Source organism: Molossus molossus, unplaced genomic scaffold (assembly GCF_014108415.1).
Source record: "Molossus molossus isolate mMolMol1 unplaced genomic scaffold, mMolMol1.p scaffold_m16_p_12, whole genome shotgun sequence".
Classification (NCBI taxonomy): Eukaryota; Metazoa; Chordata; class Mammalia; order Chiroptera; family Molossidae; genus Molossus; species Molossus molossus.
This window is the reverse complement of record NW_023425347.1, coordinates 24,788,153-24,808,148: the sequence shown is the minus strand read 5'-3', so window position 1 is coordinate 24,808,148 and position 19,996 is coordinate 24,788,153. Positions and strand designations below refer to the sequence as shown.

General features: G+C 49.8%; 1 protein-coding gene across 7 annotated transcripts in view; it reads left to right on the top strand.

Moving 5' to 3' along the window:
* Nucleotides 1-431: 431 nt before the first annotated feature.
* GMPR (guanosine monophosphate reductase) overlaps nucleotides 432-19,996 on the top strand; it is a 42,918-nt gene continuing 23,353 nt past the window's right edge. For 2 of the 7 annotated variants that reach the window (XM_036257251.1, XM_036257255.1), the window contains exons 1-4: nucleotides 432-594; nucleotides 8,245-8,364; nucleotides 10,721-10,804; nucleotides 13,990-14,163. In XM_036257251.1, coding sequence (XP_036113144.1) covers nucleotides 481-594; nucleotides 8,245-8,364; nucleotides 10,721-10,804; nucleotides 13,990-14,163 — 492 coding nt within the window. In that variant the 5' untranslated portion in view covers nucleotides 432-480. Of the gene's footprint in view, nucleotides 595-8,244; nucleotides 8,365-10,720; nucleotides 10,805-11,887; nucleotides 11,988-13,989; nucleotides 14,164-15,437; nucleotides 15,443-19,996 lie in introns of those variants that run through there. The other 5 variants (XM_036257252.1, XM_036257253.1, XM_036257258.1 and 2 more) reach the window with 5 other exon arrangements.

The following is a 19,996-nucleotide window of genomic DNA, read 5'->3' as shown; positions in this document are numbered from 1 at the left end:
AAAGGTTGTCACACGCCAAGTCTCCTCCCTAGGGGGGACCTCGATGACAGCCCCCACCCCCTCCCCGCCCAATTTCGGCACCGCAATCAGCAAGGCTGTAAACGGAGGGTTGGGAGGGAGGGAGAGAGAAAAGGAGGGGGCTTGTTAAAAATGTCACTCGCGGACTTCTTAGCTACTGGTCTGTCCCTAACCCGGACCCCCCCCTTCCCCTCCCACCCTGGCCCCAGGCGCCGGGCGGGGCGCGGCCTCGGAGTCTGGCGGGCGGAGCGCCGCTGCGGGAGCCCGCGGCCTTAAGAGCGCAGCGTGCGCGCCGGGCGCCCGCGAGCACGGGCTTCCGCACCCCGTCCCTGCCCGGCGCCGGTCCCCGCGGCCCGCCGCCCCCGTCCCTGCCCGGCGCCCGGTCCCCGCGGCCCGCCGCCCCCGCCCCGCGCGCCGGCTCCGCAGCAGCGAGCTGCGGGCCCCAGGCTAGCGCCGCGCACCATGCCCCGCATCGATGCGGACCTCAAGCTGGACTTCAAGGATGTCTTGCTTCGACCCAAGCGCAGCAGCCTCAAGAGCCGAGCAGAGGTGGGACTCTTCGGAGGCCGCCGCGGGGTGCGCTGCTTTTCGGGGTGGCGCGGGGGAAGGGCGGGGAAGGCGGTGCGTGGTGGTTAACACCGCGCCTGCTTCTCTGTCCGAGGGTGGCTGGGGTGCTGGCCCCCTTTGCCCTGCCCCTCTCCACCACCTGAGAAAGGGGGAAGCCAGCTGGTTCCCTGCCAGGACTGGAGGCGTCTTCAGGGGGCCCAGCTGGGGCCTAAAATTCCAAACCCGTCGGATTGGGTGGGCGGGGGGAGTACACGTTAGAACCGGACCACAGAGGAGCCACGATCGAGTGGCCAAGTGCTGAGAAAGTATGGGGAGGCCGGACGGGTGCATTTAGGGAGAAAACACAGTGGAGCCAGATCATAAAAGGTGACGAAAAACAACGGAAGATCCTTGTGATTTTGGCGCTGTTTCATAGTGGGGAAAACTGTTGCTGGTTTAGTGGCAGGTCCAGCAATGGGATTTCTTTAAAATGTCTGATAAATGGAAACTTCAGGGCAGAAGTTCCGTTTACTTGCCGCGTTTCAGTGGCCTTGCTGAAGTGAGGCAGGGGACCCGCGCTTGGTGGCACCCTCCTTACTGGACAGCTGCCCAGACCTAGACAAGCTGAAAGCACTGGGGTGCAGGCGTGGGGTTGGGGGACAAACTGAATTAAAGCCTGAAGAACAGGTGGAGGCCGGACTGAAATAGCTCCAGTGGGGGTAGGGATGCCCCTACTGGTGAGGAGGAAGGTCACACTCTGAAGGTTAAACCAGCTGCACAGAAAGGCACAGTCCTCTGGAGTGGTGTGTGCTGGTGACCACGGCTTTGCCTGGTCTGCTGAGAGCCAGAGAGGAAGCTGCCCTGGGTCTGGAGGCCGGAGGCCACAGGAGTCAACAGGAGGAGGCTGAGCCAGCAGCTGTTTCTTACACCCCAGTCCAACCACCACTCATAAGTCAGCGGACTGCCCACCGGTGCCCAAGCCCAACTGCCGTGCCTGGTGCTGCCAGCCAAGGGCTTGTTTGAATTAGGGAGGCCTCCTGCTTTAACCAATGACCAGAACCAAGTCACCTTCTCAAGCAGGAGGGTTGGCAAGCTGCAGCCAGGGAGGACGGGGCAGCACAGGACTGGAACAGGCAAGAGAGAAATGGTTAACCCTTGTCTCACTGGCCTAGATTGGGTGACTCTGTGCCTGTCCTTCATGTTCTTTCAGGCGCTAAAGAGTGGGGCAGACTCTTGAAAGGGAAATAAACAGTTCGCATGGCCGGCCTGGGCTTCCCCAAGTACAAGCTGTGGTCAGTACCTAAGGCCACATTAAGATGTGGGGTCTAGGCAGACTAATAATTTGGTGGCCTCAATATTCTTTAAATATGTGTTCAGAATTCACTTAGAAGAGAGAAACTTTTAAGAAAAATTATATGTTTAAAACAAGGATACATTATATGGATTTTCTGACCAGGAAACACCTTGAGAAGATAAAACATTAAGAATGTATGTAGCCCTGGCCAGTTTGGCTCAGCAATTGGAGCATCGCACCACGGACCAGAGAGTCCTGGATTCGGTTCTCAGTAAGGGCACGTACCTCAGTTGCAGTTTGTCCCCGCCCTGGTTGGGGTTGTGTGGGTGGCAACCAGTCGGTGTCTCTCTCTCTTGAGAGATAAATGCAAAAATGTCCTCGGGTGAGGATAAAAAACAAAACAAAGGGAATAGCATGATAATATGTATTGTTTGGTTTCATAATTTGGGCTGATTGAAACTATTAATGTCCCAGCCTCTGATGGCACCATGCAAGCTACATGTGTCCATTGCAATGAAAACTCTGCGTCTTGGAAAAGGTTTCCGTGTTTCCACTTTTGAGGGGGCTTGCAGCTCTGCGCCTGGAAACGGGAGTTAACTGGCACTGCCTTTGCACTTGGTGCCTGTGTGAGTTGAGCTCCCTGGTGCCTGCGGCAGCTGCCTGGCCGGCCACCCTCCTGATCTGCCTGCTTCAGTGGTGTTGCGGGATGTAGTTAGGCCTAGATCTAGCTAGACTTCTAATCCCTGCTCGATATGTTCTCAGTTTGCTTGTGGATGCCTGAAATTTTTTATAGGCAGATTAAAAACTTTTCAGTGAACAATCAGATAGAAGCCAAATGTATGCCCCCTGGCAGAAGTCATATCGCAATGCACATTGGAAGCTGAATGGTAAATAACTAGTAAATCATCGACTTTGAGCAGATTTGTGTGGAGCCAGGACAGAAAACATACCCTGTGAGCTCTGGCCAGGTGGCCCAGTTGGTTGGAGCGTCATCCTGTGCACCAGAAGGTTGTGGGTTTGATGCCTGGTTGGGGCATGTACAGGAGGCAACTGGTCAATGTTTATCTCTCATATGGGTGTCCCCCCCCCCAAATAAACAAAACAAAACAAAACAAAAACATATCCTCAGATGAGGATTTAAAAAAGAAAGAAAAGAAAATGTACCCCATGAGAGCAGAGTTACTGAGAAGGGAGAGTTTCGACGTGGACAAGATTGATCAGGGGGACAGTTTTGCTGTGAGCCAGGCCTGGTGCTGATCATCAGGTGTGAGCAGGACGTGGAGAGAAAGGCAGAGTGACCTCCCACCCGGAAGTTTGAGTACTCCTGCTGGGGCATTTCCATAAGTGTCACATAAAGTGAATTTGAAGTTACCTTCCACAGGCAAAAGGGTACAGGTAGAGATGGGCCAGGTGACCTTCCAGTGGTTGTACCAGATGGGCTGTCATCTCTCAACTGGCCCTCTACTTATTGCCTTTACCTGTGTCTTCATGAGCCCTGGCACACAAGAGTTAAGTGCCACAGGCTGTGTGGGGGCATTTGGGTCATCTTTTCAAAGGGACTGACTTGTCTGTTGACTGAGGCAAGACTTTGTCCTTATCTGATAGACTGGGGAGCCCACATTCTTCCCCAGGACCTATTCCTGGCTCAGATGTCCCAACTCAGTCCTTGCTCTAGTAAGATTTGTTTGTTTGTTTTTTTTTTTAAATCCTCACCCGAGGATATTTTTCCATTTTTTGTACAGATAGAGTGGGAGGGAGAGAGAGGAAGGGAGAGAGAGTGAGAAACATCGACGTGAAGGGACACATCGAGTGGCTGCCACCCGCACGACCAACCAGGGCCGGGGACAAACTGCAACCGAAGTATGTGCCCTTAGCGAAAACCGAACCCGGGTCTCTCCGGACCGCAGGCCGACGCTCTAACCGCTGAGCCAAACTGGCCAGGGCGTAAGATTTGTTTTTAAAAGCAAAACAAAAACTTAATGCAACTCCGACTTTGGAAGTCAAGTATTGAAGAGAATTTGCATCAGAAAATTGGCCACTTTTCCTGGGACAGGGAAAACGACATGACACTGAGTATCGGTCCCCTTAAGTCTCTGGAGTGATTGTTTCTCCAGTGGTCCAGTGAGCAGAGTTCTGGTCCAGCCTGAGGGACCCTCAGCCAGGGATGAGAGCGTGGCAGATGGAGAGACTGTCGGGCTGGGAGAAAGGAAATCTGATTTGCAGTCCCAGCTCTGTCACAAATTATATTTCCTTTGCCTCTGGATCAGGTCCCCAGGGCTTCTGTGACAAAGCTCCATAGACTGGGGGGCTCATACAGCGGATGTTTATTGTCTACAGCTCTGGAGGCTGGGAATCCCAGACCAAGGTGTTGGCAGAGTTGATTCCTTCTGAGGGCGGGAGGGAGACTGTTCCAGTCCCCTCTCTCTGATGGCTTACAGGCTGTCGTAGGTGTTTCTTGGCTTGTAGATGTATCACCCTGATCTCTGCCTTCATGTTCACATAACATTCTTCCTTTCTGTGCGTCTCTGTGCAAATTCCCCCCTTTTAAAAGAACACCAGTCATATTGGAATGGGCCTACCCTAATGACCTCATTTTACCTTGATCATCCGCCGAGACAGTATTGCCAAAAAATGTCAGTGGCTAGGACTTCAACATCTTTTGGGGGGAGACACAAACCGTAACAGCTGTGCTCTGTGAAACTAGAGGGTTTCACTAGACTTGTTATTTGTGGATGCCTCAGAATCATTTAGGAAGACACTCCAAAGATACACATCTTGTCTCGAACACAAAGGTTCTGATGTATTCAGTTTCAGGCAGCCCAAGCATGTGGATTTTGGACATCAGCCTATGATGATTCTCATGTGTGTGTGTATGCTTGGACTGGCCACAGGGACCCCTTCCATTTATGGAACCTCTGGCTGTCCAGTAATGTGCAGCTGTGCGTGCTTCTCCTGAGAGTTGATGGTGACACTTCCAGGGGACAGAGCACATCCAGAGGGCTGGGCCGGGGCCCACCAAGCATTGCTTGAAAAAGGCTGGGAGCCAAAATGGTATTATTCTTGCTCCTCACCTAGGTGTTAATTTGTACCCCTCCCCCCATTTTTTAAATCCTCACCCGAGGATGTTTTTATTGATTTTAGAGGAAGGAATTGAGAGAGAGGGACATCAACGTGAGAGAGAAACATCAAATGGTTGCCTCCCGCACGCGCCCTGATCCAAGATTGAACTGGCAACCTGGGTATGTGCCCTGACTGGGAATCGAGCCTGCAGACTTTCAGTGCACGGGATGACACTCTAGCCAATGGAGTCACCTGGCCAGGGCTAATTTATTCCACTTTTGAGCCAGTAAGACCACAAAGATGAAAGGCGTTGTCCCTGTACAGAGACTTATGATCTACAGGTGAGACGGATAAGGAACAATGTAGTGAATAAGAGAATTGCTTTAATTAGTACCGTCCCCAGATCTAGACGGAAGGGTCCCTTGACTCCTCCTCACTGGACAGGGCCTGTGGGCTGTGCTGTTCCTTCTAGGCCCTTCTCCAGGTACTCAGGATCCTGGATCTCCTGGCCCTGGTGAGGGGAGCTGATTCCAAGGCCTGCAAGGGGCTCCCTGCCAGGTGTGTTTTTCAAGGGCCACCGGTGCTGCTGGTATGCTGCCTCGAACTTCAGAGAGGGGCCAGGTTGCACGTGTTGGTGGGAGTGGATGTGTATGTGTGCAGGGAACTTAATGTGTGGACTGGGGTGTTCATGTGTGTGCACACAAGATTGGGGTGGAGATGTGGACTGGGTGCCTGGGCTGGCTCCCCATGACACCATGTTCTGGTGCTTTCCAGGTCATTACTGAAATTATGTTTGTTAAGGTAGGAGGACAGAACAAACTTTATGTAGCAGCTTGTTAGCTTGACTTGCAGCTTGTTAGCTTGACTTGTAACATGGAGGTATTTAGCACTGTGTTCGGAGGGCCTCCACTTGTTCTTCTGGGCTCTAATGTTGGTTGACTTCAATGAAGGTGCTTTTAAAGAGCTGCAGCCCAGCTGCTGTGGCTCAGTGGTTGAGCATTGATCCATGTACCAGGAGGTTGCCGGTTCTATTCCCAGTCAGGGCACATGCTCAAGTTGTGGGCCCAACCCCCCCGTGGGAGGCATGCAGGAGGCAGCCAGTCGATGTTCTCTCTCATCAGTGTTTCTTTTTCTCTAAAATCAATAAAGAAAAAAAAATTAAAAAATAAAGGAAGAGCTGCAGAAACATGCATTTTTGAGGTGGGGGAGGGGTGGTTTATTCCTTGATGTTCCCTTTCAAGACAGTTTAGCAGAGTGAGAATTTGGGGGTGCTATATTTACTGTATTGACCAGCTGTGGCAGATTAAATTCCAAGTTTTCTTCCTCGGCAGCTGGACAACTGGTCTGGTGTGTGTCTGAGTTGATAAGGTTGAGAAGATAATTTTATTGATCATTTTTTGAATTAAGGCTTGCATAGACTCTACCGTATGGAGAAGACTAGACATGAGGGGAAGAGTCATTGCTAAGGCTGACCTGTCCTTGGAGATCTCTGTTTTCGTGTACTGCCGACAGATAGGTTTCGGAGCGCCAAGAAAAGCCCACTGTGAGCTCAGCTGGGTGCAGGATAGCATCTCTCCCCATGCATCTTTGGCAGAGTGTCAGTAATTTGAGACCAAAGAATTCTGATTATTTTAAGCCTGAGAAGTCAAAATGCTAGGGCCCTTAGCAGCACAGCAACAGATAGACCCCATTAGTTATCTTTCAGAATCGAAATGTACCTTGTTCACTAAAGTAGAACCAAGACTCATAATGAGGAAGTCGAGAAAGGGATGGCCCGCCCATGTGCTGAGGCAGTGACAGCGCCTCATTGCCCCTCACTGGTTGCTGTTTAAGGCCAGTGTGGACATGCTTCTGCCATCGCTCACCCGGGGAGCCAGGTGGACAGGGAGCCTGGTGTGGAGAAGCAAGGGACCTGAAAAAGCGAGGAGTCCAGAGATGCCCCCTGGTGGTTTTTGTTTTTTGTGCTGTTGTTTTTTTTCACATTTTGATTGTATAGTGAGACTTGTCTCAAATGAAAAGAATAAAAGAAGGAACTAGATAAACACTGGTGGGAAATGATTATTGGGGGCGTACTCACGAAGCCAGGATTCACGTAGGGTGGGTCCGGCTTATTTCAGAAGCTTAAGAGTCACACCAGCCTTTCTCTTGCTGGCTCTGCTGGGAGAGGTGCCCACGTCCAGTGGGCCGTATCCATCAGGGCCAGCCAGGGAAACACAGTGCTGAATATTTAAAAGAGGGAATTGAATGCAGGACATCCCGATCTTGCTGAGGTGCCAGGTGAGCTACTGAGGCACCCAGAGATCGGCAGCAGTGAGAAGACACTTCCAAAGGTGGGGAGATGATCTTACTGAGGCCCAGGGATGGGGATCACTTGGGGACAGCTGGAACAAAGATGCTGCAGGCCACAGCAGAGGGCTTGTGGGAGAACTACCGGCCTACGCCCAGGCCCTCTCCCCCATCCTCCTCTCTCCCCCACTTTCCTACCCAGTGACCGCCTTGGCTGAACACAGCCAGAAAGCAGCCTGGGAGATGGAGCCTGCAGGGGGCCGCCTGTGATGCATACAGAGCAGGGGAGGGGGGAGGGATGGATCTGCACGCCATCTGCCCCAGGTCCAAGAAGTCATTCTGAACCTGCTAGCTCTTGACGAACACCTAGCACACTGCTCTTGGTGAACCCACTGTCACGGCCTAGCTCTTCCAATAGCTGAGTTAGTCCCAGATGCCCAAAGATGAAGTTACATTAGGGTCGGTTTATACGCGGAGACAGTGGTTGCCACGTACTCGCCCCAGCTCTTTGAAAGAGGCTCCTAACCACAGGCCGGGAGGAGGCTGGAAGGTCAAGGGGCTAATGGCTTGCAGCTCGCCGCAGGGTGAGTTTGGAGTGGGAGGTGAGAACGGAAGGGGAGAGCGAGTGGATTTTCTCAGAAGAGGGACGTTTCTCCAGGGCTGGGAAGTGGGGAGAGGGGCCTTGTATGGGGGTGTCTAGGGCTGGGGTGGGCCAGGCTGGGGTAGACGGTGGCAGTGCGCTGGGAGAGGCTCCTGAGGGAGAGCGCTAGGATCTGGAGGCTGGGCTGGAAGCCGGAGCGCGCAGTGCCTCGCACCGGCGACGCCGAGAAGCCGGGTCAGCTTTCGGACCTGGATGACGGCCCTGGACTCGGTGTCCTTGGGGATTCTTCTGTCTGGGGAACATCTGGCCTGGCACTAAGAGAACCCAGGGACTAAGGGACAGACACCTCCCTTGTGTTCTTACCACTTGCTTCAGACTCGAAAATTTCTGCACAAATCCTGCAAAGAGCAAAGCACTTCTTTCCCCTTTTCGCCACTAGGTGGATCTTGAACGGACCTTCACCTTTCGGAACTCGAAGCAGACCTACTCAGGGATTCCCATCATAGTGGCCAACATGGACACCGTGGGGACGTTTGAGATGGCAGCGGTGATGTCTCAGGTAGGATGGTGGGCTTTCCCCTCTGCTGCTCACACTGGACGGGTGGCCAGGAGCCCCCCGGTCTTGTTCAGACACGGGGAAGAGGAGAAAAGCGAGACACAGTGCGCCCTCGCTGACGCGGTTCATCAGTTCCAGGCTCTCCCACGATGAATGGATTTCCGCGAAGTAGGAGTCTTGACTGACTCACAGCCCCCCTGCCACTTCGCGCTTCCACATTCGGGCTTCGCTCTGTCGCGGTTTTTTCAAATATAATATAATACGCATTAGAGAAAACCACCATAGAGTGAAGCCGCCAGCAAGTCGAAACAGTAAGTGGCGAGGGACGGCTGCACTGGGGTCCTCGGCTGTGGAATCCTTAGTTCTGAGTCCGATTGTTGCTGGGGACACTTCTTTTCTCCTTTTCAAACAAAAGGGATGGGATGGGCGGAGTCTGGACTTTGCCGTCAGTGGATGGTCTGGAGCCACACCCATGACGTCCTTGAAGATGCCCGTTTCGGAATTGGAGCCACGGAAAGAAGCTGGACATTGTGCCACAGTGTAAAGTTGGTCGAGTGCCATTTATAGGACAGGGAGACTGCCTTTAAAGGAAACAGAACTGCTTCGCGTGCAGGCCGTGCGTTGACGTCCATGACATCATTTGTAGGAAACACTTGGGCAGCTGTAGATAATGGTCTCATGTTGCCACAGCTTCACCAGCCAGGTTCCCTTTACAAGGGAGGAGACTGAGGCGGAGAGGGAGAGGAGAGGTAACTTGGCCCAGGGTGTTCAGCCAAGGAGAGACAGTCAAGATTCACACCCAGCCTGACTCCAGAATTTACACTGACAGATCACAGTACAAGCTCAAGGTCCCTTTTAGCCAGTTATCAGTCTAATGTCCTGTAAGTGGGGTAGCTGGTACCCTGGCCTTGGGAAAAATGAAGGAAAAGCCTTCTGTGGGCAGGACCTTCATTTCATGCAGCTGTGTCCCAGGTGTGAGGCACTCCATCCCGGATGCAAGCATTTGCTTGTACTGTGCACTGATAATGTGTGCTGATAATCCTGCCAAGTGAAAAAGTAAATCCAATTAGTCGAAAGAGCTTCTCGCTGTGGGCAGCAAGTCTAACCTCAGGAGGTGCTGGGAGTCATTATTAGCCAGTGATTAGAAGGAAGATCTTCAAACAAATTATGAGCTCAAAAATTGGCGTAGGAGGTGGTCTGTCTGACTCCATGATCAGCTGTATTATCTCTCAACCCTCAGCCCCCACTGAGCCATGGGCTGAGGCTAATACATTAATTGCTGAAGGAATTTGTAGTTTTTTTCCCCTTATTCTTTCGTTGCTCTGTTCTGTGATCAGCCATTGCTACTAATGAATTATGTAGAAGTGGGTGGAATCAGGGAGCAATAAATAGCCCTGATTAATTCACATATCAGGTTATTAGTCCATGAAAAACGTACGACTTGTTAGGCTCTTCCCCCTTGCGCGGGAGAGAGTCCCCATTAACGAGACAGTGTACACTGAAATAGCCCACCACGTGTGGGTGCTTGGAAGGTTCTATTTCCGGGACCCACTGAGTTAGTGTAAGTGGATGAAGTCATAGGTTTCCCATTAGAACGGGGAACTGCCGATGGGAAATGGACCCAGAGAGGTGAGGAGACAGGCCCTGATCTAGGGGAGGGAGCTTGAGCTGCAGTCAGGTTTGTTTGCTTCTGGCCTTTGCCCCTAACCGGCCAAGCAATTATTCAATTTCTTAAATTTATACTTCTTAGGCTCCTTTTCTGCCCACAAAGCTAACGTGAGTGTACACAGTTGTTCTGAGAAGTAAATGAAGTATTGTATGCAAACTGTGTGCACAAGGTAGGTACTCAGACCATGCCAGGTTGAGAGTCATAGATTTACTGCTGTAATTATAATGTCCTGCCTTAGGGATACCAGCTGCCTCACGTGTTTAGCTTATAGGAAGAAGGTTTAGGTTGCACACGAGGCAAAGCTTTCAGGTATAAGTTGAAGTTCTTTTGGGCTGGCTCAGCAGAATTCTCCTTAAGGAGCCCCTTCCTACGGGCAGGGGACCTGCTCTCGGTCTAATGCAGGTGGTCAGCGGGGGCGGGGCTCAGAGCTCCCCCTTTTCCCTGCCCTGCCTCTTCGCAGAGCCTCCTAAATCCTGAGCGCACTGTTGTCTGATCAGCTTAGAATGGAAAACCCTTTTGTGATTTCACTGGTTTCATCTTTGTCTGTTTTGGCTCCTAGGAGCATATTCGAAGCTAATTAAAGGAGACTGGCAGGAACACCTGATGTTTTTGTAGTGTTGACTCAGCCGCCTCCTGGAGGAAGGAGGCTCACTGGGCTTCTCATCCTAATGGTGCTGTTTTGTTTCCCAGCACTCCATGTTCACAGCAGTGCACAAGCACTATACCCTGGACGACTGGAAGCTCTTTGCCACCAGCCACCCGGAATGCCTGCAGGTATGACGGTTACATTTGTCGCAGAGGGTAGAAAATCTTTGGGGTTGTCGAAAGGATTTGAATCAGCAGCAGGTAGACACACAGACACCAGAGAGACCTGGGGAGCTCAGTAGTGGTCCCCAGCCCTTCATCGTTGCCAGGGTTTTGCCGAGGAGACCTGTTCTGTATCCTGTTTTGAAAATATTAGGATTTACTTGCAAGGAGCATCTGTTTTTTTCCCTTGAAAGGTGAAGTGTTATATTATGAGAGCTGGGGGAGGACCTGCCAGGGGTAGATCCAGTCCAAAGATTCCTTTTAGATGTAGCAAAAACATCTAAGTATAACAGGTTGTTTTGGAGTTGAATAAACAGTATTCCCGCTAGGATGGCTGCAATCAAAAGACAGAGAGCCTGGCCAGTGTGGCTCAGTGGATTGAGCGTCGTCCCATAGACTAAGGTCCCAGCTCGATTCCCGGTCAGGGCACATGCTTGGGTTGTGGGCTTGATTCCAGCAGGGGGCATGCAAGAGACTGCCAATCGATGTTTCTATCTCTCTCTCCCTTTCCATCTCTTTAAAAAAACAAAAACAAACAAAAGACAGCCCTGGCCGGTTTGGCTCAGCGGTTAGAACGTCGGCCTGCGGACCAGACAGACCCGGGTTCAGTTCCTGCTAAGGGCATGTACCTCGATTGCAATTTGTCCCCGGCCCCAGTTGGAGTCATGTGGGTGGCAACCACTCGATGTGTCTCTCTCACATCGATGTTTCTCTCTCTCATCCTGCCTCTCTCCCTCGAGCTCTTTTTGAAGATAAATGCAAAAATGTCCTTGGATGAGGCTAAAAAATTTTAAAAAGACAGAGTAACCAGTGTTGACATGGATGTGGAGAGATAGGAACCCTCCTATATTGCTGGGGGAATGTAAAATGGTGCAGCTGCTTTGGAAAACAGTCTGGAGTTCCTCAGAAGGTTACACAGAAGAGTTACCATGTGACTCAGCAGTCCCAGTTCCAGTTATAGGCCCGAGAGAGATAAAAACCGAAGTCCTTAAAACAGCTTGTACAGAGATGTCCATAGCAGCATTGTTCATCATAGCCAGAAGTTGAAACCAACCAGATGGCCATCAGCTGGTGGATGAAAACGTATATCCACACAATGGAATGCTAGTCGGCTGTAAGAAGGAACGAAGTACTGACGTGCTCCATCTGGGTGAGCCTTGAAAACATTTTGCTAAGTGAAAAAGCCAGACACAAAAGGCCACGTATGCGATTCTGTTTACGTGAACCGTCAAGAGCAGGCGCCCCCACAGAGACAGAGAGCAGATCAGTGGTTGCCGCAGGCATGGGAAGTTTAGAGGGTGAGGGCTAAAAGCTATGAACGTTTCTTTTCAGGGTGATGAAATGTTCTAAAAGTGATTGTGACGACGGTTGCACAACTCTGAATATACTAGAAACCACTGAATTGTGTGTACTTTAAATGGGTGGATTTAAACATTCTTTTAAAGTATGTGATTATATCTCAATAAAGCTGTTAGTATTTTTTTTTTTAAAGGGCAGTTTGAAAATAACAAAAAGCCACAATTCGAGAGATCTGACTTTCCTCCTGGCACCGTCAGGTGGTTCGGAGCCAGTACCAGCGGAGTGTCTCCGCATTAGAGACACTTTCCAAGACCAGATCAGATTACCTGTGACTGGAAAATGACTTCATAATGGACTGCTTTTAAGGGGGCACTGGCTCTTTTTTTTTTTTTGGCTATGCTTTAATTATGTATGGATTTTGATTAGTGAGAAGGTGATTTCGGAGATAAGATAATTCTGGCTTCATAGCAAATCCTTTGTTTCTGCCGGACTGTGTTCAGAGGAAGCTTCTCGTTTCACCTGCTGCCCCTCGTCTCTGGAAGGACTTGGGAAGGCAGTGCATTTGGGGCTGTGTGTGGTTCATTGGAACCTTGGCTTTCACGACCAGGTCTGATCATTTGACTCACTACACTCCACCAAATTAAAGGTTGATTTTCTGAAAAGGGCAAATGTTAAAAACTCAGTAGCACTGAGATAAACTATTCTCAATTTTTGCCTGACAAACTTGAACAGAAATGGAGAGGAAAATAAGAGAAAACAAAGTTTTGTGGGAGGGAAAGAAGTGTGTGGTTTGGACGGCACGGGTCTGACTGTCCACAGGAGTGAAACTGGGGTAAACCCAGGAAACTGGACTCAGCGTCTGGCTTGTAGCTACATTGTTGTGATTTTTGTAGAATAACAAGGATATTAACATAGGTCTCTCCTCTGTGGCTTATGGTTTAGAGACAGAAGTTAAACATTCGTATAGTATTCTCGTAAAGGTGAGACACTGACTCTGGGCACAATCCCGCAGTTTAGTTTCACTAAAGGCATAAATCAACACAGGTCTTTTCCCAAAGAGCCTTTTTCAGAGGAGCCGATGGGTGGGTTGAGGGTGCTCTAGTGCTGTGGAGGTGGGGGGAGGGAGTGTCATGGAGGGGCTTCAGCTAGAAACGCATCCAAGTGTCGTTGGGAAAGATCATGTCAGGCTTCTTTGTTCTCGGACCTTCAGACACTTGGCCCTTTTTTAAAAGGAATACAGATTTGCAGCTCTCTGTGTTACAATGTGCATGTTGTGTTAGTGTTGTATTGGGAGTAAAAATAAAAATGGGAGGGAGTTTTATCAGAGAAGTTTTAGACGTCTTTCTCTCCCTCCTCCTGGTGCTCAGAGCGAGATGCTCGGGGTGATGGCTGCAGTGTTGGCGTAGGGAGGCCCACGCCGACTGGCTTCCCCTTCTTCTTCCCCTCCCTCCTCTACTCCAGGAGGAGAAGCATTCACACTAGTGGTTCCACGAGTCACAGTCCCACAGAGAGAGCGTAAGGAAAGAAACGAATGCCAAGGACAAGGTCTCCTGACTACTTACTAAGCTGCTTACTAGAAACATTCTGTGGCTGAGGGCCAGGGTTAAGGGCATAAGCAATGTAATGGTGGGAAAGACAACAGAGGCAAAATTTAGATAATTCAATGAATGAAGGTCCTTTACCTCCGCTGCTGCATATTTTTCGAGCAGGTCCACTGAGTGCTTATTTGATCAGGGTGATCTCAGAGGGTCACCGAACTGTCCCCAGAACGGGCGAGTGGGTGGAGGCAGGGCTGACTTCAGAACGCCACTCACTGTCCACGTCTTGCACCTCTTGGTTTATGTTTGGTACAGCATGTCGCCGTGAGTTCCGGCAGCGGGAAGAATGATCTGGAAAAGATGAGCAGCATCCTGGAAGCGGTGCCACAGGTCAAGTTCATTTGCCTGGATGTGGCCAATGGCTATTCGGAGCATTTTGTGGAATTTGTGAAACTCGTCCGAGCCAAGTTTCCGGAGCACACCATCATGGTAGGTGTGGTGGACCATTCTGTAGATGGGGGAGCAAAGCGACAGGTGTTCGGTGTGTCAGGGGGAGCTACGTACTCTGCAGAGCTGTTGGTGCCTTATTCTTAGACGACTAGTCAGAAATCACAGGGAAAAGTGGAAGCAGCTGTGAAGTCCTGAAAACTGACTCTCCTCTGTGGAAAGTAGAATCCAGATCGACATCACAGAGTGTTGGCTGCTTATCTCTGCTCAACATCTTCACCTGGTTCTTCCCGCATGATGCCTTTAAACAGAGGTCTGTGTCACACCTTAACAAAGACACTTTTTCCCCCTTCAAACTGTAAGAGAGCCCTGGCTGGTTTTGCTCAGCGGTTAGAGCGTCGGCCTGCGGTCCAGACAGACCCGGGTTCGGTTCCCGCTAAGGGCACGTACCTCGGTTGCAGTTTGTCCCCGGCCCTGGTTGGGTGGTGCGGGTGGCAGCCACTTGATGTGTCTCCTTCACATCGATGTTTCTCTCTCTCTCTATCTGAACAAAATATGGAAAAGTGTCCTTGGGTGAGGATAAAAAAAAAAAAATTGTAAGAGAAAGTTTATTCAGAAAGTTACAGAGGTAGCAGAAGTGAGCCAGCTGGGCTGCGTGGGCTCAGGAAACAAGCTACAGAAGCAGAAGAAGGGCCCTTGGACTCAGCAGAGAGAGAGCAAAGATGATGTGCCTGGAGGGAAGAAGAGGGGGAGCGAAAGGAGGGTGTGCTCCCGAGAGGGAGAACCGAAGAACAAATGTGAAAAAATGAAAAGCCCACCGTAACTGGGTTTTAGTGTAACGTACTTCTGCCATCCCTGCCTCGCTTCTACTTGCTAGTAGAGCCCTCGGCTGTAAGCGTTGAATCCATAGTGTGAACATTTCACAATAGTCAAGTATTATTTGCAAATCATTTGGTGCCTTGTTTAATCTACGATCTTTATTTTTGACCTTTCCTTCCTTGTTTGTTATTTTCCTAATTCTCAATACCTTCACTAGTTAGGATATATATATTATTGCTGGGAAATGTGGATTTTCAGAAAAAAGGAGCCAGAAACTCTAAGGTTAGATTTGGGCTTTGGGGAAGTCTTTATGGTAGTTATGTGTGTCTTCACTGGCCTTAATTAATGTGGTGATTATAGATTGACTGCTAGATGAACCATCTAACTCTCCTTTTTAAATTGTATGTTCCTCACCTTTTATCATTGTAGGGAAGGTGGGAGATAGGAGTTATTTCTGTTGGTGGAGTTAACTCTCTGTTAAGGATTTTCAAGGATTTTTAAGGTAAATATTTTTATATTTTCCAAACACATGAGACGAAAGGATCAGGAATTGTCCCGAGGTCAACCAGCTGTACAGTGTCGCAAGGTGGGCGGGAAGCAGCAGACTTCATTTCGCCCTTCACAGGAGCACTGCCAAGCCCTGGGGCTGGTGTTTTTCAACAGTAATACCATTTGTTACGTGCCTACTGTGTTCCGGAAGAGTTACTTCTGGCTTTTTTCCCTCCTCTTCTTCACAACATCTCTGTGAGTAGAAGCTATTGTCCCAAACTTACCACAGATGAGGAATCTTAAGCTCTTATTTTATTCTCAGACTTTGGGATTTTCTCCAGGTCGCAGCAGCGTTAAGGGGTAGAACTGGGACTGGAAGCCAGGTTGTTCTGACTGCAGAGCCCAAGGTCTCCCTTTGAGGATTGTTAACGGCCCATCCTTGTCCTTGTTAACTTGAGTGATAAAAAGCTTTCTTCCACTAGGCTGTCTGACCGTTTCTGGCCCCCACACCTCATTCTGAGGATGTTGACCTTGTTTATGCACTAGAGGTGACCCTCTATCATGACCTAAGGATGGGAAGTCCTGAGGCCCCAACTGGCTCTTTTACCCACAACCGTCTGTGGTAACTTTCTCAGGAAAGAGGGAACAGAAAGCTGGACTCAGGGAGAGCAGAAGCCCCGCCCTCCAGCTGGGACCCCTTAGCCCTAAACAGCATTTGATATTAAGCATAAATTCCATGAAACAACAGCTGGGTGGTAGAAAGAGCATGGCCGATATTTGTGGAAGAGGAGCCCTTTGTTCATTCCTTCTGGAGAGTAGGAAATAAGGCAGGCCCAGGGCAGCTACTGACATTCTTATCTGAGGTGGTGGGATCTGGATCTTTCCAGAGATTTCCATGTCATCTCGAGTATATATATATTTTTTATCCTCATTTGAGGGTATTTTTTCCATTTCTTGTTCAGATAGAGTGGGAGGGAGGGAGAGGAAGAGAGAGAGAGAGAGAGAAACAGCGACGTGAAAGGGACACATCGAGTGGCTGCCACCCGCATGACCAACCGGGGCCGGGGACAAACTGCAACCGAGGTACATGCCCTTAGCGGGAACCGAACCCAGGTCTCTCTGGACCGCAGGCTGACGCTCTAACCACTGAGCCAAACCAACCAGGGCCATCTCAAGTATTTTAATGGCCCTGGAGATTAAGGGACTAAGAAACTTGGGAAGTTGTGTTTTTTACCTACTGGTAGTTTGGGTGTAAGAGTTGGCGATGAAGTTTACGGATCAGAAGTTACATGGATTTAATGAGTCAACCTAGTGGCTTCGCTTTCTTTTTATTCAGTAATTCTTGTGTTACATAGGGAACTGTGACCTACATGCAGAAAAGTGCATGAAACATGGATGTGTCCTCGTCATAAAACAGCAGTGTCCCTGTATTCAGAAGCTCCACCCTGACTCTGGTGGTCATTTTGTCCTTTCGTGTCTCTGGTTTCACCATCCATTGATGCATTCCTAAAAAGCACCATTTCATTTTGCCTGTGTGGGAACCTTATATCAATGGCAATCCTGCTGTATATGTGGTATCTTCTTTTGCTCAGTAGCATGTTGCGATGCACACACCGTGTTCTATGTGCACTGCCCAGGATTCCATGTTCCTGGACTGAATCTTTAATTCGTTTATTTTTCTTACAGATGTTTCTCCTTTTCTCCTCCTAGACACCCTCCTCCTGACCGCCCCCCCCCCCAGCATTATTGTCTATGTCCATTGGTTACGCATATATACATATAAGTTCTTTGGTTTATCTCATTCCTCCCCCTTGCACCCCTCCTCAGAGGTTTGTCAGTCTGAACCCTACTCCTTTCTATGTCTCTGGCTGTATTTTGTTCACCAGCTTATTGTGTTCATTATATTGCATAAATAAGTGAGATCATGTGGTATTTGTCTTTCTCTGACTGGTTTATTTTGCTTAGCATAATACTCTCCAGGTCCTTCCATGTCGTCTCAAAGGATTAGAGATCTCTCTTACAGCTGCATAGTATTCTGGACTGAATCTTTTAAAAAAAAAATTTTTTTTCTTTTTTATTCTCACCCGAAGACATTTTTGCATTTATCTTCAAATAGAACGGGAGGGAGTGAGGCAGGAAGAAAGAGAGAAACATCGATGAGAGAGAGACACATCGAGTGGTTACCACCCACACAATCCCAAGTGGGGTGGGGACAAACTGCAACTGAGGTACATGCCCATAGTGGGAACCGAACCCGGAACTCTCCAGTCCACAGGCAGACACTCTAACTGCTGAGCCAAACTGGCCAGGGCTAATTTTTTTCTTTATTGAATTCAGAGAGAAGAAGGGAGAGGGAAAGAGAAATAGAAATATTGATGAGAAAGAACATCGATTGGCTGATCCTGCATGCCCCCCACTGGGGATTTGGCCCATAACCTGGGCATGTGCCCTGACCAGGAATCAAACCAGTGACCTCTTGGTGCATGGGTCGATGCTCAACCACTGAGCCACACCAGCCGGGCTGGACTGAATCTTGAATGCTGATCTCAAAGTGCCTCATTAGCCCTTGTCCCCACTCCTTTGCTCTGGTGGTAACACTGTTAAATTTACTAACACAGTAATTTTCAACCTTTTCATCTCATGGCACACATAAACTAATTACTGAAATTCTGTGGCACACCAAATAATATATTATTTGCCGATCTGACAAAAAAAAAAGTATAATTTTGATTCATTCACACCGGAGGGCTATTGTTGGCTGTTGTCGTTTCTTTATTTGACAGTCTAAGGGAAAAGACTAAGCAGGTGTTACAGGTTTGAAGTAGGTATCACAGTGCCCCTGACTAAATAGGTGTCACAGGTGTTGAAAGTTCTGGCGGCTCACCTGCTGACACCTAACTTGATGCCCCTGAAGTTGGTGTGCCCGCATGAGCCGAGCCATGTTGGGAAGTCATAAAGTTTTTGAATCTCACCTCTATAAAGGATGTCTAGCCCTGGCCGGTGTGGCTCAGTTGGTTGGGCATCATCCTGTGCACCAAAAGGTCGCTGGTTCAATTCCCAGTCAGGGCACATGCCCAGGTTGTGGCTTGATCCCAGGTGGGGCTGTGCAGGAGGCAGCCAATTGATGTCTTGTCCTTACATTGATATTCCTCTCCCTCTCCCCTCCCCCTCCCCCTCTAAAAATTAATAAAAATATTTTTAAAACAATAAAAATAAAAATTAAAAGGAGGTCTAGGGCACAGCGGGCTGGAGAAGTGCGGTGGGGGCAGGGGGCATGGTTCGCAGCGTTGTCTGGTGAGTGGCATGGAGGGCGTGTGCTCTGAGCACTGGGTGGCAGGCTGATGGAGGAGAGTGGGGGTGGGGCGGGAGTCACTTGTTTCTGTTTTAAGAAGCGGAAGAAAACATATACACACAGCTTCTTTCATTTAAATTTTTTTAATCATCACCCAAAGATATTTTTCTATTTATCTTCAGATAGCGTGGGACAGAGAGAGAAACATTGATGTGAGAGGGACACATTGACTCGTTGCCTCTCGCAAGACCCTGACCAGGGCCGGGGACAAAACACAACCGAGGTTCATGCCCTTGACCGGAAACAAACCTGCAACTCTTTGGTCCACAGGCCGACACTCCAGCCGCTGCCAAACTGGCCAGGGCCACACAGCTTCTTTTAAAAAGCAGATATTAGGCCCTGGCCTGTTTGGCTCAGCCGTTAGAGTGTCAGCCTGCAGACCAAAGAGTCTCGATTCTGGTCAAGGGTACGCACCTCGGTTGCGGTTTGGTCCCGGCCCTGGTCAGGGTTGTGCAGGAGGCAACCAATTGATGTGTCTCTCTCACATTGATGTCTCTCTCTCTCTCTGTCCCTCCCTTTCTCCCTTCCTCTCTATCTGAAGATAAATGGAAAAATATCCTCTGGTGAGGATTTAAAAAAAAAAAAGCAGATATAAGGAATGCACTGGAGCCCCAGAACCTTCCATTTGTGTGCTCTGGACAGCTGGCCGTGAGCAGTAGCTCCCAGCTGGCCCTGCAAGAGCTCAGCAAGCTGCCTGCGTTCCACCCCTCGGGCAAACACGAGGCCGGAGGGCAGCACAGGAAGGGCCAGGCGGGTAGGACAAGGGAAGCGGGTTGTTGCCAGTGCAGAGCCTGGGGGTTGCTATGGGGATGAGGCTGGGGGGGGAGATGGGCCCGAGTGCCCACAGCCCTCTGGGCAGCCAACAGCAAGGGCCTCTCCAGCAGCTGCTGGCCGGCCCAGGTTGTGTTGTCGTTGTTCTTGTTAGTCGACCAGCAGTGGCCAGGAGAATTTGGCAAGGCGGGTGTTTATTCCCGAGCCGTTCTTTGCCTGCACTGACGCCTGAAATCTGTGGTTCGCTCAGAAGCCTCCAGTGCTCTGAGCATCCTCGGTTTGTGGAAATAGAATTTCTCTTGTGGCTTTGGAGGTGTTGTGAGGATGCATTAACGTTGTCCGGTGCTTTGGAACTGAAAGGTACAGAACACGGGCGCCGAGTGTTAGGATTGTTACAGGGCAGTGGACAGAAGGGGCTCAGAAGTATTCTTGGCAGAGGCTGGC